Source organism: Chanodichthys erythropterus, chromosome 10 (genome assembly GCF_024489055.1).
Source record: "Chanodichthys erythropterus isolate Z2021 chromosome 10, ASM2448905v1, whole genome shotgun sequence".
NCBI lineage: Eukaryota > Metazoa > Chordata > Actinopteri > Cypriniformes > Xenocyprididae > Chanodichthys > Chanodichthys erythropterus.
Genome location: NC_090230.1, coordinates 48,001,180 through 48,013,539, shown reverse-complemented (window position 1 = coordinate 48,013,539; position 12,360 = coordinate 48,001,180). Strand labels below are relative to the sequence as shown.

Below are 12,360 nucleotides of genomic sequence, written 5' to 3'. Positions count from 1 at the left end.
ATCTGAGTGACAATTTTTTTTTTGTCCTATACCCAAATATGGATATAATTCAGGCCCTGATGCTGGAAAAAATAGGCAAGAATAGGACATTTCAGAATTGAGCAGCATGTCCCTCCGAAATAGCAGAGACTGGGGGCAGCATGAAGGGGTGCTCTTCTGTTACAATCAGCTGAGAAGAGCAGCATACCCCTTTAAATGCACTTACCTGAATGAGATTAAGGCAAAAAGCATGTTGCCAATACCTGAAAAAGCTTAAGTAGCATGTTGCCAAAAACAACCAGAAAAGCCTAAGTAATGAACATGTTCATTGCACACGAGAAAAAAGTTGGTAAATTATGAGAACAAATTCGTAATTTAACGAATTTGTTCTCGTAATTTAACAACTTTTTTCTCATAATTAAATGAGTTTATTCTCAACATTTTATCTCAACTTTTTTCTTGAAATTGAACGAAATTTTTCTCATAATTTATCGAATTTGTTCTCGTAATTTAACGACTTTTTTACGTAATTTAATGACTTTATTCTCAACATTTTATTTCGACTTTTTTCTTGAAATGTAACGATTTTTTTCGCGTAATTTAACGAGTTTATTCTGAACATTTTATTTCGACTTTTTTCTCGAAATTTAACTAATTTAATCTCGAGATGGTTTTATTTTTTTCTTATTGCTTGGCCCTAATCCTCTTCCGTACTAATCCTCTTCCATAATTACCTGATACAGCTTTTTAATCTTTTATATTTGGCACATTTCACACAGGTATAGTTAGTTATTTTTGTAGCAAAATGGGTCCAGTATTTTTTTATTTTTTTTGGTCCTGCCCCTGTGTTGATCTCATTTATCTGTGAGAGAAAGATATTTTTAATAAAAGTCCTACCGGTTTTCTGAACTCTCTTGCACCGTTTGAGTTCCTGGTTCCCGTTCTGCGAAGCCCTCTGAGCAGTAATGCTACCGTTGACAGGTGATTTACGGGTACTGTTTCCAGAAAGCAGGATTAAGTAAGGACACATATTCAGCTGCCGGACACAGATAGCAGCCTCCGTTGTGTTTATGGATTCTGCTTAAGCAGTGGCTTAGGAATAGTCAGAGACTCTCAGCTTCACAAGTGCACAAACACAGCACTGAAGTGTAAGCCATCATGTCCTGCTGTGTTACACAGAAATAAAAGGTCTCTGTGTGCCACAGATTACAGAATTCAGAACGAGCCGGGAAGTGTTATGGAAAGGGATGAGAAGTGTAAGGAGTTTAACAATTCTGGTTCCAATTCAGATCCCTATAAACAACTCTAGTTTGTTAATGATTATATTAATGATTCTTTTAGAACTTTTGGGAAAGAAATGGAAAGGACACTGACAAGGTCAAAAGTGATGCCCATAAGAAGCTTTTCTACTTCACATGACCCATAACAAGAACCTTTGTTGGTGTAACCTAATACAGACATGTTGGTTCAGTGACGTTAAACGTTATTATTCATTATCATTAATTAATAATTAAGATAACTCGCCAGACATAAGTTGTTAGTCTTTTATTTTTGCCACCAGAATATTCACAAAAATACTGTCTACTATTTAAAAATTGTATGTGCAATTATGCATTGTACAATGGCACACATTTCAGTACTACCAAGAGCTTTTCGAAAAAGATGTTAAAATAATAAAAATAATTGAATGTTTCTGGTTCAAATTCAGATTCATATTATTAAAATCGGTATCGGGCCCAAAAAATACTATCAGTGCATCCCTAGTCATTGCGTCACTGCAGCTGCTATGGAGGGTCAAACCCGCGAAAACAATAAGTAAATAAATATAGGAAGAAATGAAAAAAAAAAAAAAATCAAAGATCATTTCAGCAGCTGCATTTCAAACGCATTGATCAATATGCTTGCATAGACTTCTGCGAAATGTGCGCTGATTTCTCTCAACGTAAGCTGGTATGTGAGTCTCATCGACAATAAATGTGCATCATCCAGTGCATTTATATTAAATGTGATTAACATGGCTATGTCTGGAATAAAGATGGTAACCTTAGCCTACAGTTAGGGTGATATTAAATGACTTACATCATGATTTAAGATTTTCTCTAAGTCATTCATTCCCTGTCACAGGGCGGATCTCCGGGGTGGCACAGGGTGGCAACTGCCACCCTAAGAAAAAACTTTTCCCACCCCATCTGCCACCCCAAAATTATCAGACAATAAAATATAAATGTTAGCAGTGTTTCAAGTACTACTGTTTTCAGCAGCGGCGCTTCAATGTGATGAAGTAAAAAAGACAGCGTTTTGCAAAATAATGGCAAGAAAACACGTCTTTCAATAACTGCATGACGGTTGCACGCGCACGCACTAGCGCCCAATGTATAGTCAGCTTCATTAACAAATGACTCTTATCACTTACGAATTGTTTTCCATTTGTTCGTGAATAGGAAAATTACTGCTTCTCGGCAAACTCAGAAGTCCTTGAATTTTCGTAATTTTTTTGCGAGCTGATTCTCCGACCGCTCCACTTTCATCATGGATAAAATTATTGCAAAATAAAATAAAGTAGCCTAGTGCAAAAATAAAAATATAATCAATTACAAAAATCAATGACAGCTGTAATCCTATTTTATCCTTGCCACATATTTTTCATGCTCAAACCTACTAAATCTTTTGCAACGCTCATTTTATTCTGTGTTTCAGTCAAGCATGTGCTCACGATACCGGTTTTCCTTTGCGCTGCACTTTTCTGTGCGGATCTCTTTATGGCACTGGTTTGACGTGGGGGTGGAGTCAAGAAACAGGGGCATGCCACCACGAAACACGTCATCGGCAAGAGACGCAGATCGCAACAGAACCAGTGCCCAAGGAAGTCGACCGGAAGTTGAAGTCGGCCGCGTGCCGCCATCTTGTAGCAGAACTTCACTTGCGTTAGCATCCCATTGACTCCCATTCATTTTAGCGTCATTTTGACAGCGAATAACAGTTTTTGAAAAAATAGGCTAACGATTGCGTCATAACCACTTGACTCTCTGTCGCACAGTAGAGAAATTACCATTAACTTAATATGGCGTACTGGCGTTACATTTTAAAATACTATACAAAATAATTAATCAGAATACTTACTCCTGCTCACTCACACCAAAGAACTCCCCACTCAAGCTCGCCGTCTCTGCAAGATTAACGATGGCAGTTTTCGTGCACAGCTACTAGAAGATTTACATCTGTCAGACAGGTTGCTGACGTCATCAAGCGTAGTTTGAGTCTGCGCGTCAGAAACGGAAGTGCTAAAAATCGCTAAAAATGGGCTTCACTTGACTCAATTGAGTTCCAATGGGGTCGCTGTGTCCATTTCTTTTACTGTCTATGAACAGAACAGATCAAGCATAGAGACAGAGCGCATTTATTATAATCTGAAAACCACGCCCACCGGGGGAAAACAATCCAACCGTCTCCACTGACTTTGTAATGCGTGAGGCTGCCTTCTTGTCTTTTCTGACTCATTATAAAAAACAGAACAATGCCTAAAAGCTGCTGTGTGACAAGGTGTACAGCTAACAAGCTAAAAAACCCAGAAATAAGTTTTTATAAGCTGTCGACCCCAAAAAACGAATGTTTAAGGACACAAAAGTGGATACAGGCAGTGAAACAGAGCGCAACGGGTCATATTACTATAAGAAATGCATTGGAGGGGGTCGTAATCGGTGACAACATATGCTAAACAAACCAACAAAAACAAACCATTCATTATTTTTAACCATGTCAAATAATTATTTCACCTGTCGCCGATTATGTTCCCCTCCAATGCATTTTGCGGGGGCGTGCCCCTGTTTCTTGACTCCACCCCCACGTCAAACCAGTGCCATAAAGAGATCCGCACAGAAAAGTGCAGCGCAAAAGAAAACCGGTATCGTGAGCACACGCTTGACTAAAATGCAGAATAAAATGAGCGTTGCAAATGATTTAGTAGGTTTGAGCATGAAAAATATGTGGCAAGGATAAAATAGGATTACAGCTGTCATTGATTTTTGTAATTGATTATATTTTTTATTTTTGCACTACTTTATTTTTGCAATTTATTATTTTTGTTTGCTATGTAAAACTATTTTTTTTTTTTTTTACATTTTTTATTGCTAAATCCTTTTTTGTGTTTTGCAAAACTTTATTTTTGTGCAAAACTTTAAGGCATTAATTTGACTCCATACTTTTTGCCATCAGAAGAAATGGTAACATGAAATCAATAAGAAGATCCCGATCACAGAAACTAGTTAGAATGTAGGTAAGAATCTAAATGTATTTTAGCTTTTCTCGATTGCTAACACATTATAAGTGATTCAGTTGGCCCAGTTTCCCAAACCATTCGCTCAGTTCTCAAAACAAAGACACATTTCTCAAAACGTTTAACAATGACTACATTACGTAGCAAAACTGATGACACACCAGTCAAAATCCGAGAGAGAGCTGTATGAATAATTTACAGGGGTTTTAAACTTACACAGTACCAGTACTTTAGATGAGGGATTTCACTATGTACAGTAAACTGTAGCACGTTGTACACCCTCAAACTTGTGATTGTCAACTTTCTCTGTATAGCCATTTGTTATACTGTATTTTGCAGAACTGAGAAATGACTGTCTTGTGTCAGAAGACCAATACACTGCTATAGTACCTTTGGCCAAATGTGCAGAGGATGCTGAATTTAGTTTTACTGTAATTGACAGTATACTGTATTGTGGTGCATACCAAGTTCATACATATCTACTGCCAGATCAATTTACAATAGTAAAATGAAAAAAAAGGAAAGAAAAAAAAAATCATTGCTGTATTTTACTGTATATTTATTTTTGTATAGTGTAGTAGACATTGAGCTGCAAAATAATTCCTGAATCCCAGTAAGCGGTATTTTTGTTACAGTGTTATATGATTTGATCTCACTAGTGTTCACTGGGCAGTGCAGTATTCTGTGTATTTGTTAAGTTTTGTGTGTAGTCTGAGGCCATAGCGGTGGCTAAACGTAGCGGTGGCATATTCTTTCCTAATCATCCTAACACTCTGTCATGGCAACATCACGATTTCATCACATCACGACTACTTTTCGCTTCGACGAGAAATCTCGTCACACTTTAGTCTCGCGAGATCTCGTGACATGAGATCTCGTCACACCCCTAGTGATACAAGTTCAGACTCATTTTAAATCTGTTGATGTTTTCCATTTAGTACCTTCACTTGGTTGCATGATGGATATTGAAATCTTGTTATTTATTTTGGTAATGCAAAGTTTGTGAACATAATTGTGTATGTCAGGCCATAAATCTCCAAAAACTATGCATGGGCGCTTGCTTTGGTGTTGCCACCCCTTTGCCACCCTATAAATAATTTTCTAGATCCACCCCTGTCCCTGTGCGACTCCTTGCAAAGGCAAACCTCTTGCGTTTCGTTTAGTCACACCAGGTGTCACTGTGGCCTCAAAGCTTCAGCTCTGCCACTCTGAGCTCGATTGCTGATGTCTGAGGTAAAACACACCCTCCTCATTAGCATACAGAAAAAGAAATGTGGAAATAGAGTGCCCCAGGGATGACGTGTTTTTGTAGGCCAACCCGGAAGTTAGCGGTTCACGGGTTCCCTCGACTGAAAGCCTATTCATTTTTCCCATAGACTTTTGGAAAATCGCAGAAAATAAGCTCTGTGTTTAACAAAGGGTTATGACACTTACACGTTTTGTCTATCAAGATAATCTTTACAAGTTAACACAACATTTATAGATTTTGAAGCCTAAATAAAGTCGTCATATATAAAAGGCTCACAGTAGGCTGTAAACGGACTACAGCACACCATGGTCGCAGATCAACGTCATCACCACCAAGCTTCCTCAAACTTTATTTAGAAAACAACTTTATTTAAAAACATGCTCACTGATTATGATCTGCGCTGTGTCTGAATACTTATCCACTTTTTCTTGAGAAATGCTGTCCAAATGTCCCGTTTGTCATGATGACGTCTAAAGTCCCCGCCAAAGGAAGTAGTCCCTTTTAGCAATTTGTTAGCAACCGCCGATTTTAAGACACAGTAAAAGTTAAAAAAAATCACAAGTGGGTTATAACTGGTGTGTTTTATGTCATAGATCAAAACGTGAAAATATTTAGAGGCTTTGTTAGCCACAGACCTTATTTCAGGTGATTTAGCAAAAAACCCATTCAAAAAACCCATAGACTTTACGGCGTTGGAACCGGAAGTCCTAAAATGCTAACTCGCTTCCGGGTTTTGCCTACAAAAATGCGTCATCCCTGGGGTACTCTATAAACAAGCCTTACGGGTTTGGAATCACATGAGGGTGAGTAGTTAGAACTTTTCTATCCCTTTAACACCATGTATGTCAAGAAGTTGGTAAAAATCAATGACTGACACAGTATTGCAGATTAGTTTAAATGTTTTTCTGAGCAATTTTAAATTAATTGAGTTGAGGCATTTTTTTCTGTCACATATAATTTTGCTTTGCAAATTTGAACATGGCAGCAATTTCCATTACTCTTAAGTTCTAGGAATAGAGCAATGAAGTGCTGAGCTGAGCAACGACACATCACATGATCACCACTTTAACCTTTATCGAGACTTACACTTTTGACTAAGCTATGCATATTAATTTGTATGAACAGGCTGACTTTACACCTACTGTCACATCTTGGACTCATCGGCTGAAAACAAAGTCTGAAAAAGCAGATGTCTACAGAGCAGAAACACACACAGACAGCTTCTATCATTTACACGACTGATTCAAAGAGACTGAAAATGTCAGAGAGTATTTATGGCAATGTAAACGCTGATGGAATACATGAAATGGACGGAGAAGAGATGACTTGCAATGCCAATGCAGATACTATAAAGAGTCATGATGTCAGGATAGGAACAAAGAACCAAACACCTCAACATACAGGTACTTAGACTTAGACTTATAACAACAACTAACAAACATTTTAGTCATACTAGAAGTTAAAACATCTTCATGTCTGTGGTGCTCAGGAAGTGATTGTGTGAAGATAAGCTCCAGAGCAGCTCCAGTGTGTTTGGTGCTGCTCTTTGCTCTTCTGCTGACTGCAGTCATAGTGCTGTGTGTCCAACTCTTTACAAACATCGACCTGTTTCAATTCAAGAGCAAAAACATCATGGAAGAAAGAGAGCTTCTAACCAAGTTTACTAACCTGACAGAAGAGAGAGACAAGCTACTCAGCAAGAACAAAAACTTGACAAATGAAAGGGATGGATTATTATCCAAGAATGACAACCTCACTAAACAAAGAGATCAGTTAAATGAAGAGAGAAATGAACTGGTGAAGACGCTTAATGAAACAGGTAATCTTCAACTGCAGCTAAAACAATACACTAACTAAAAATAAGACTTCATTCAATGTTGGTAGGAATATTGAAGTAATAGTTCAACTGACTGTGTTTACAGATGGATGGTTGTACTACAAATTCAGTTTTTACTTCATTTCCTATGAGAAGAAGAGCTGGACTGAGAGCAGAAGGTACTGTAAAGAGAGAGGAGCAGATCTGATCATTATAAACAACAAAGCGGAACAAGTGAGTGAAAAAAAGTGGAGAAAAAGGGAGAAAGGACTAAAAAAGTATATTGTTTACATGTATGTGGATAAGTTAGGAGATTAAACAATGTCTGTCTTCCTGATTTATCCTGCTAGGAGTTTGCTAACAAGATTTCTAGTCATAAAGAATTCTGGATTGGTCTAAATGAAGAGGACATATGGAAATGGGTTGATGGCACCAACATGATCTCTGGATGAGAACTAAAATTATTTAAAGGTGCCCTAGAATTGAAAATTGAAAAATCGACTACAATACAGTGCATTTACAAAGTTCCCACAGCTAAAATAATCCTCAAATGGATCTTTACCAAATGTTTGTCATGCATACAGCATGCATGCATTGGATCATGTGAGTATTGTATTTATGTGGATGTTTACATTTGATTCTGAATGAGTTTGAGGCTGTGCTCCGTGGCTAACGGGCTAATACTACACTGTTGGAGAGATTTATAAAGAATGAAGTTGAGTTTATGAATTATACAGACTGCAAGTGTTTAAAAATGAAAATAGCGACGGCTCTTGTCTCCGTGAATACGGTAATAAACGATGGTAACTTTAACCACATTAACAATAAATTAGCAACATGCTAACAAAACATTTAGAAAGACAATTTACAAATATCACTAAAAATATCATGTTATCATGAATCATGTCAGTTATTATTGCTCCATCTGCCATTTTTCGCTATTGTTCTTGCTTGCTTACCTAGTCTGATGATTCAGCTGTGCACATCCAGACGTTAATAATACTGGCTGCCCTTGTGTAATGCCTTGAACATGGGCTGGCATATGCAAATATTGGGGGCGTACATATTAATGATCCCGACTGTTATGTAACAGTCGTGTTATGTTGAGATTCGCCTGTTCCTCTTTTAACACTAGAACCGCTGGGGGTCGCTGTAAACCAAAAACCGCCATGCGGGTAAATTTTACCCACGCACATTAGACCCGTTTTTATATAGCTAAATAACATATTATTTCACTGTATTATGTCACTGTCTTCACAAAGAAGTGTCTAGAGTCATGAAATGATTGTGTTTTGTCATCAACTATATTTTTGTCCTGTTGTTTTATGTTCAAGGCTTTTTTTATGCAGGCTACACTGATCGCTTTTCATAACGGTCAAGCTAAACAAGTCTGCACTGACAACGAGAATTAGAAGGAAGTAAATACATTTTTGGGTGGTGTAATATTATAATTAATCATATATTAGGATAACCCATGTTATTTATATTACTAAAATAGCCTATAGACAATAATGAACAATAATAATTCACCACACTGCATACGATGTATGATGAGATGACAAATTCAAGCGCGCAGCTTCACCTTAATTATTTATATCCAAAGTTTATTGATGCTGTCTCTCTGTAACTATTAGCAATCCTGTCCTGAAGAACAGACTCAGTCTAATTTTTCTCGGAGGCTCTGGATCATTGTCAGATGAGCCGTCAGATGCTGAGCCGCCCCAGGACGTATCACTGATCTCACCACCATCAGACTCTCCTTCATTCATGGCAGTTAGGGTTTCTACCTACCGACTTTTACTCATTGTGACATTATTTATGAAACCGATGACCACTAATTCAGTGAGTGAAAGGCGTTGCCAAGCAATGTACAATGTTTAAACATAAGGGGACGCAAAAATGACAGCGCGAAAATACAGGCATTATATAGCGGGTAAATTTGACCCGCGCGACGCTTATAGGTATAAATGCCCTGTTTTTTTGATCTGGTTTTATCTAAACGATTTTTAACACCAAGGGATTGTAAATTACACAATTTTAGTAAAAGTCAATGAAATTTTATTGAAAACCTGTTATGTACATTTTAAAAACAGCCACGGGTAAAATTTACCCCGTGGCGGTTCTAGTGTTAAACAAATGAGATTTACATAAGAAGGAGGAAACAATGGAGTTTGAGACTCACTGTATGTCATTTCCATGTACTGAACTCTTGTTATTCAACTATGCCAAGGTAAATTAAATTTTTCATTCGTTGGCACCTTTAACATCGAGGAGCTGCATAGCCGAATCATCAGATGTTCTGCAGGTATTGTGAAGCATGCAAGCAATGACAATGGCAAAAATGGCAGATGGATCCATAATAAATGTTCATGATCCATGATATCATGATATATTTATATATATTTGTAAATTGTCATTCTAAATGTTTAGTTAGGATGTTGCTAATATACTGTTAAATGTGGTTAAAGTTACCACATTTATGTTTCATCATGTTTCTTACTGTTTTCACAGAGACCAGAGCCATGTTGTCATTTTCATTTTTAACCCAAAAATGCTTGTAGTTTGTATAATTCATAAACGCATCTTCATTCTTGTCGAGTCTCGTTAGCCACTATCAAACTCATTCAGAATCAAATGTTTGCAAACATCCACAAAATACATTCCATACTTACATGTTCTGATATGCTGCATTACAAACAGTTTGTAAAGATCCATTTTGAGAGTTATATTGTGAACTTCAGTAATGTTTATGCAATGTTTAATGGAGTCATGAGCTTGGGGGCGGGGAGCACAAGCAGGTGTACACACCCCAAATCAGAGCATGTGCCACCCAAAATAAGCAGTTAAACCATGGTATAATAAAAATCTATGGGGTATTTTGTGCTGAAACTTCACAGACACATTCTAGGGACACCTTATATTACATCTTGTAAAATGTCAATTCTAGGGCACTTTTAATAAATGATTCTCATAGTCTGTATCATATCAAAGCAGCACTGAACATCTAATGCTGATCTGTAGTTTCAGGTTCTGGGGTCCTCGAGAGCCAAATGGAGGTACAGCAAAGAACTGTGCTGTGTCTTATTCATCAGGGTGGTATGATTATCATTGTAATTATGAATATAGGTGGATCTGCGAGAAGGGCTTTGTAAAGTATCACATATAATGAAAAAAAAAGTTTATTCAGCACATTTTTAACATGAATATAGGATTTTTTCTCCCAAACTTCTTTACATTCTTACATTTAATATGGTGTTTTGCATGTTACTAATGTTTTTTCTAATCATTTTATCATTTTTTTATTAAAGTTTTGATGTGTTTAGCAGCTGTATTAATGTGTCACTCCACACTGGCCAATGTCAGTTCTGTAACTGCGGGCAGTGTTTAAGTGTTTTTAAGAATCATATGTAGAGAATAGAATCTCTTAAACAGATTAGCATCCAGAAATAAAACACAATGTGACCTGCTTTAGAGAGGTTTGACATGATTAAATATACAGATTAGCTATGTTATGTGTGTTCTATACCTGTTATGTGTAAATTTAAGCAATGTTTTTATGTGGAGTCAAAATGCCCCCAGACATCACCGATTGGGTGAAAATGTAGGCATATTGAAAACTCTGTAAAAAGATGTGCATGTTTATGAATTCTTCTAATAAATACAATTAGCATATTTTTCAGAGATGTCAAAGTTGCTTTGGGGTCAATTTGACCCCAGACATTACAAGGGGATTAACAACTCTAGTTCATTAATGATTTCCTTAATGATTCAATTTGTCAGAAGGAATTCTGAAACTTGAATCTTCTTATATATAATGTCGGTTCTCCAGAACTGAAGAAGGATCACTTTACTATCAATTAACATCAACATGTCTTTGTTCCTGATTGACTGTGATGGCAACATTTTGAACTCCCGCTTCAGCTCTTGTTCAGGTCAATGACTTTTTGATTATTTGACTAAATGTTGAAGAATTGAGTCTGGAGATGGTTGGCTGGCAGTTGGTCCGTTGACTAAACATCTAACTACTTTGATTGTTCCATATGCCAGGTGGTACTTGTGCCTGTACCCAGAACATTCATACTAATTTGGCTCAGAATTTGGAGTGGGTAATGGTTAGACCCTTGCGGGGCAACTGTGAATGCGCATGAGCAGACATCCGCACCTGCTACGATTTCCACCGAGTACTGTTCTCCCAACACATTCAAATGTGATTAATAACTATTTTATGATGAATCCACATCCTTATCCATGGCAAAGTAGGGTGTGCAAACACCATTTCCCAGATTTTCCAAGCTGCTATGTAATTTGATTTCCTCAGGCAGTTGGAATAAAGTTAGAATGCACATGAGGTTAAACCGCAGGTGTCATGAGCCTTAAAACATTTTCACTTAACCATTTTGCAAAAAGCCATATCCTTTTTCAGAGGTCTGACGGACTGGGAAGTCAAACAGAAAGACATTGGCTTGAAGGAGCAAATGGCCCAGTTCTCTGTGATTCTGTCACCCGAGCAGTAAATGTGGACCCCGCTCCGCCTGGGGGGCCTTTAGCCGTTTCCACGCCTGCACGGACCGGGGTGGCCACGCTTCTCCCCTTAGCCACCGTGGAAAATGCACATTTTAATTGAGTCCCTGCTGAGTCTCGGGAAAGATATTCAGACTCTCTTGCTTTAACAGATGGTGCACTATTTTTACCCCCACCTGCTGTTACACTCGGTGGGGAGAAAGGCTGCAGCTTAATGGTCTCCCATGGGCTTCCTTTCTCTGACACGCTCCATGGCAGGTTTGAGCACACCTGGAGGGAGAGGCTTCAGTAGCAACACAGCCCGCTCAGTAACCCAGAAAAGAGAACATGAATCTCAGTGTACTTTAATTGTTCGAGAAAATTGTCGACAGTCATCGGAAGGCCTGGTTGTTGTACTTGTCGTGGCGGTGAAGGCCGACCGTGGTGGTTAAGTCGAACCCGTGCTAATTGACTCAGAATGGGCACACGGTTGAGAACGGACTTTATGATAGCTGAGCGGTGCATGTTCGCAGTGCTGTCCTG

At 38.0% G+C, this 12,360-nt stretch overlaps 1 protein-coding gene across 3 annotated transcripts in view; it reads left to right on the top strand.

Annotated features, from left to right (window-relative positions):
* LOC137028771 (C-type lectin domain family 10 member A-like) overlaps positions 1–10,939 on the top strand; it is a 13,886-nt gene extending 2,947 nt beyond the window's left edge. Inside the window, exons 1-6 of one of the 3 annotated variants that reach the window (XM_067397980.1) lie at positions 6,262–6,304; positions 6,627–6,904; positions 6,991–7,320; positions 7,424–7,551; positions 7,668–7,739; positions 10,339–10,939. In XM_067397980.1, coding sequence (XP_067254081.1) covers positions 6,691–6,904; positions 6,991–7,320; positions 7,424–7,551; positions 7,668–7,739; positions 10,339–10,419 — 825 coding nt within the window. In that variant the 5' untranslated portion in view covers positions 6,262–6,304; positions 6,627–6,690 and the 3' untranslated portion in view covers positions 10,420–10,939. Of the gene's footprint in view, positions 1–6,261; positions 6,305–6,626; positions 6,905–6,990; positions 7,321–7,423; positions 7,552–7,667; positions 8,077–10,338 lie in introns of those variants that run through there. The other 2 variants (XM_067397979.1, XM_067397981.1) reach the window with 2 other exon arrangements.
* The last annotated feature ends 1,421 nt before the right edge of the window (positions 10,940–12,360 follow it).